The sequence below is a fragment of the Pelophylax lessonae genome (genome assembly GCF_965119305.1).
Source record: "Pelophylax lessonae genome assembly, chromosome: 5".
Classification (NCBI taxonomy): Eukaryota; Metazoa; Chordata; class Amphibia; order Anura; family Ranidae; genus Pelophylax; species Pelophylax lessonae.
In genome coordinates, this window is record NC_138772.1 from 177,115,568 (window position 1) to 177,121,567 (window position 6,000).

The following is a 6,000-nucleotide window of genomic DNA, read 5'->3' on the forward strand; positions in this document are numbered from 1 at the left end:
TTGGATAAAACCAAATTTAAACCCTTTACATCTCACCGCAGTGTTTTTTAATAAATAATTTTTTGAAATAGACAGCACTGAAAGCAAACTAAATAAAAAAATAAATAAAGGTGGCAAAATCTATCTAAGGGCTCGTTTATATGTGCCCTTTTCTCTGAAGAGCAATCGGTGTTCCTATTGCATTTCAGAGAGCATTTGACAGATGGTGAGCAGGCATTGTATCTCCTCTTCACCACCTACTTTACTCCTTGAATTCTGCACTAGCGCACCACAACCAAATGCATTGCAGAGCAGCCCCAATCACTCAAAAGTGACAGGGAATATGATTCCTGCCATGGATACGAAACAAAGCATTGTGGCCGCAGCATGTCTACACCCCTGGCCGTTGCTTCTGCACGTAAAGGGGTAGCGATAGCGGTAACCTCACATGGGAATGAACCCTAAAGCTGAATTTTTTTTTCATCATCACTGTAAGTTAAGAGTAATAAAGTTGTTTTATTCTACTAGTGCAGGTTCCTTAACTTGAGAGTTCCCAATACAATTTATGAAATATATATCTATATACTTTGTGCTTTTTTTGTAGATTGCAATGATCAAAGCAGTGGCTCCTAGAATGGCTTGTCAGGTGCTAGATCGTGCAATTCAATTCTTTGGAGAAGCCGGAGTTTCCCAGGATTTCCCTCTGGCTTTCATGTGAGTTTGTCTGTGTGGTCATGGTGCCTTGTTAAAATTGATAAAAACATGTAAGGTTTACCAAAATCCTCTTTCAATATGTAGCGCACCCCCTATGGAGTCGCAAGTAGAGTGGGATCCCCCACCCTGTCTAGGCAAGCACACTGACTTTCCACAGGCACTCAAGAGTCAGAGAACAGTCTGTGACTTTTTTTTTGTTTTTATTAAGGGAAAAGAACTTTGATAGGGATTTGAAATTATGGGATGCCCACTTGACTTCAGAACAACTTCAGGGACAACTCTTCCTATATACAGTCCTATATAGGGATGATCGAATGGTTCGGGTCGACCATTGACTGTTCGAGGTTCGGCCGAATTTAGAACTTTTTGCTGAAAAAGTTCGGAATTCGGCAACCAGAACCGACCAAAATGCAATGGGCCAGGAAATGGGCTTTAAAAGCCTGTGATTGGACCAGAACCATTAGTAAAAGCCAATTGAGGGGGCAGGAGAATGCTAGGAATGTGATTGGAGTGACTAGGGGGTCCAGAGGCCAATCATTAGTGAATACGCCCCCCAGTATATAAGCTAACCCCCGCCAAATTCCTAGCATTGTAATACAGGGACATGGAAGAGAGTGGAAGCAGTTCTGTTACTTCTGCTTCAAAGTGTCATTTAGCAATTATTAGTGTGAGGAAAGGGATATCTAGTGTAGTTAGGGTGCTATTTTCCACTTTAGTTAGCTTCAAAAATCAAGTTTCTGTAGGGAAAGTGTTAAGTACCAGGGTCACCATAGTGTAGTGTAGGGTGAACTGACTCTGACTGCTATGGCAGGGTGACCAAACCCTTCCATTTCAGGGTGACCGCTATAGAGAAAAGATCGTTTTCTCTTATGTGACTTTCAGAGCAGCGATATGGCTTCGCCCCTGTCAGCCTGCTTTTTGCTGCAGGCGTCTATAGGGCTTTTTTGAGGACAAGTTTGGAGTCAGGCATGACATCTGAACTTGTGTAAAGGGGTATATATACACACACATGTATGTATATATACACCTACACATATATAGGTGTGAAAATAGCAGAACACTATGCTTGCGCTAATGAAATTATTAACAGGCATATGGCTCCGCTCCTTTCACACCTATATGTGTGTATGTGTATAATACATATAAGTGTGTGTGTATATATACCCCCTATACACAAGTTCAGATGTTTTGCCTCCCTCCAAAGACCCCAAAAAAATGCCCAAAAAAACGCCTGCGCCAAAAAAAACGCCCAGGTGTTTTATTGCAGGCTTTTTTTGGGCATTTTTTTGGGGTCTTTGGAGTCAGGCAAAACATCTGAACTTGTGTATAGGGGTATATATAGACACACATGTATGTATATATACACCTACACACATATAGGTGTGAAAGGAGCGGAGCCATATGGGTGTTAATTATTTTATTAGCGCAAGCATAGTGTTCCGCTATTTTCACACCTATATATGTGTAGGTGTATATAGACATACATGTGTGTGTATATATATACCCCTATACAGTTCAGATGTCATGCCTGACTCCAAAGACCACAAAAAAATGCCCAAAAAAAAGCCTGCAATAACACACCTGGGCGTTTTTTTTTGGCGCAGGCGTTTTTTTGGGCATTTTTTTGGGGTCTTTGGAGTCAGGCAAAACATCTGAACTTGTGTATAGGGGTATATATATACACACACATGTATGTATATATACACATACACATATATAGATGTTATAGGAGCGGAGCCATATGCCTGTTAATTATTTCATTAGCGCAAGCATAGTGTTCTGCTATTTTCACACCTATATATGTGTATGTGTATATATACATACATGTGTGTGTATCTATATACCCCTATACACAAGTTCAGATGTTTTGCCTGACTCCAAAGACCCCAAAAAAATGCCCAAGAAAACCCCTGCTCCAAAAAAAAAGCCCAGGTGTGTTATTGCAGGCTTTTTTTGGGCATTTTTTTGTGGTCTTTGGAGTCAGGCATGACATCTGAACTGTATAGGGGTATATATACACACACATGTATGTATATATACACATACACATATATAGATGTTATAGGAGCGGAGCCATATTGGTGTTAATTATTTTATTAGCGCAAGTATAGTGTTCTGCTACTTTCACACCTATATATGTGTATGTGTATATATATATACATATAAGTGTGTGTGTGTATATATATACCCCTACACAGAAGTTCTGATGTTATGCCTGCCTCCAATAACCCCCAAAAAATGCCCAAAAAAACGCTTGCTACAAAACCAGCAAGGTGTGAAAATAGCGAAGCCATATCCCTGTTCTATAAGTGACCTAATAGAAACAATCTTTTTTTTTCTGGTTCTGGACATGCTACAGAGCTGAAACTTCACAGGTACACTTTTTAGACCCCCCCAGACACTAAATCCATAATCGAAAAATCTAATTTTTTTTTTTCAATAATTTTTTCAATAATTGGCTCTCTATCAAAAATGACAATTTTTAAGAACTTTTTTTGTGTGATTAATAGTCTCTGGGGCATGACCCAGAACCCTAGGCACTTTTTAGGGGCATTTATTAGGTTTTAGGGCTTCAAAATGGGGTTTTTTGATTACCGAAGTTCGGGTCCCCACATGATTTCAATGGGGTTCTGAAATTCGGGCCGAACTTTTGGGAGGTTCGGGTGTTCTGGTCGAACCAAACTTTTCAAAAGTTCGATCATCCCTAGCTGTCTCTATATTCACTCCACTTCTTCCTCCAGTACTCACTTGCTTGCAGAAAAATCCTCAGTCAGATTAGAGCAATAGCCTGTTATAGGCAAGAACCTGAGGCCCCTTGGATGTGTAGCAAAAGCGTCCAGCTTACATTCCTCCTGTGGTTACTGATCCCAGCACTACCTCTTCAGGCACTGCCAACCCGCCTCCCCACAGTCCTCCAGACTGACATCGGCTGACTCTCAGGAGATCTCCTGGACGTGCTGACCTCCTCCTGCTGTCCTCTCCTTGCTCCCATGTAGCTTCTACCATTTGTTTTGAGGGATGCTTCTAGCACCTGACCCCCAGGTCGGAAGTCACCCCTCTCCCCAATACTAGACGGTGCCCTCAAGGGCCACCGACAGCCACCTCAGGACTCATACTCCATCTTCCACCCGACTGCCCCTGCTAGTATGACTCATGCCTTTTTATAAGGAGGCCTTCCCCCTTCCAGCCCTTTAACTGGGGATTGGCTGAGGTCCTCATAAATATGCATGACAGTTCCTCCTAGCTTCCACCCACTATGTCTAAAACTGTCTCCAATATTCCAGAGAACAGGGGAAGGCACCTAAAGAGCTGTCAGGATGAGTCATCCAGCCTCCCTGAGTTACTAAACCCTGGGCCAGATTCACAACTCTGGCTCTCACCAAGCCAATTTGCCTACTCTAACAATAACCAATTTACATCTAGCACACTCGAGGGTGCTTCACGTATGATTCATGTTCCTAATCCAGAAAATATATTGGAAGCTCTATCATTTGCTTTGTGAGCTTGCTTGAGCTCCTGTGGCATTGTTCTGTTCTGGATAGACTTGAGAAGAGAAAATACTTCTGTCAGGTTTTTATTGCTCTCTGTGATCTCTTTGGGGAGATTCTCCCTTACTTCCTGAAACATATAAAACAGTTATCAAAAGGACAATAATACAAAGACAGTAATAATAACCTGACAGAGGTTTTAACTTTTTTTATTTGACAAAACAAAAGGCTTTTGTTGCAGTCTTTGTCCCAGCTGGCAACATTTAACATTGCTTCCTATTTTGACAGGAAGTGAGGGAAAATTGTCCCATGAGGGCACAGATTTCAAATAACAGCAGATAAAACATGCTTTGAATCCCCAGAGAGAAAAGTAATATAGAAAAAGAACTATATGTAAAAGTATAAAAATAAATATATGTAAAAGTAGAGGTTCTAACCTTTCCTTATTATTACAAAGTAATGAAAACCACTTTGACTGGAGTTGTGCTTTAATTTAGTTAGCCCTATTGTAATATCCGATAAAAAAAATTCCAGGCCATCCACATAGTCTATGGTACCACCAGCATCAATAGCTTGGCAGCTTGTGGGCATTACCACTGTTCTACTTTTACTAAAAACTTGTACCATACATTCTTAACCAATCAAAACTGATACAAACAAGGTTCTTAAAGAATCATGACTGGTTAAGAAAGATGGTTGTATAACGTATACAGCATGAACAGTGCATGGTAAAGTAACAAGATACCATATATTTTATGACCATTGCATTGAAAGGCATTGTCTAAAAGTGTGCTCTTAGTATGTTAAATTTATTTGCCAATATGGACATTAGCACTATTCTTTTGGATCAACTAGCAAGATGGCTTCTTGTGAAGCATTAATTGATTTACTTCCAAAACATTGGGCAAAGCAAAGAAATGTTGTCTGCTGTCCATTACATACCAGAGATGCAAGTCTATATTATGGTAAATGAAAGATGGTTTTTGTCCAATTCCAACACTGTTTAAGTCTGGTTACTAGTAATTGAATCATAGCGTAGGATACATTCACGTTTTTTTCAATGTCCAGCACTGCTCAGGTGTATTTAATGGTAACTGAATGGTTGTGTAACGTAGGGTCAAAATATTCAAAGTCTCCATCTCTTACAGGTATTCAAACTCTCCATATTGCAGATGGCCCTGATGAAGTTCATCTCGCAGCAATATCGAAAATGGAGCTTATGGAACAAGCAAAGTTAATTTCCTTATCCAACTGCCTTAATGTTTTCAAAAAATATCTGAGCCATGTAAAGTGATCAAACCTAGCTAATACATTAAACCCACCTCCATTGCGGGGGTTACGTTCTGGACCCAGCCGCGAAAAGTGAAAATCCGCGAAATAGAAAAACCCTATTAAAATGCATTGTAGGCATGTTTTTTTTACTGTCACTGTACGTGTAAAAGCATTTTAAGGTCTTTAAACACACTTTTAAAACAATAGAAACTAATTTAAACACATACAAGATACTGAGAGACATAGCAAGAGCTATGGAAAACACAAAAATATTTCATTTTTAATGATTTATATAGTAAAATAACATTACAAAAAAAACCGCAATATACCGGGTGCGCAAAAATTGAACCGCGATGGAGCGGGGGTTTAATGTATTTTCTTCTAATTTTATGTGTAATGACAATAAACATGTTTGCTGGGATACTCCTTGTCTTTTCATGCAGTCTGATTTTTTGTAGGAGGATATTTGTAACCTTTATCAGCACAATTACTGGAAGCTATGTGCTATATCTTCCAGTATGTGCAAAACCACAGAAACTATTTCCTT

At 39.8% G+C, this 6,000-nt stretch overlaps 1 protein-coding gene across 1 annotated transcript in view; it reads left to right on the plus strand.

The window, feature by feature from the left end:
• The window catches only part of ACAD11 (acyl-CoA dehydrogenase family member 11), a 246,609-nt gene extending 241,210 nt beyond the window's left edge, over nucleotides 1-5,399 (plus strand). The window contains exons 19-20 of the mRNA XM_082259503.1: nucleotides 584-701; nucleotides 5,330-5,399. Of these exons, the coding sequence (XP_082115629.1) occupies nucleotides 584-697 (114 nt within the window). The 3' untranslated portion in view covers nucleotides 698-701; nucleotides 5,330-5,399. The remainder of the gene's footprint in view (nucleotides 1-583; nucleotides 702-5,329) is intronic.
• Nucleotides 5,400-6,000: the final 601 nt, after the last annotated feature.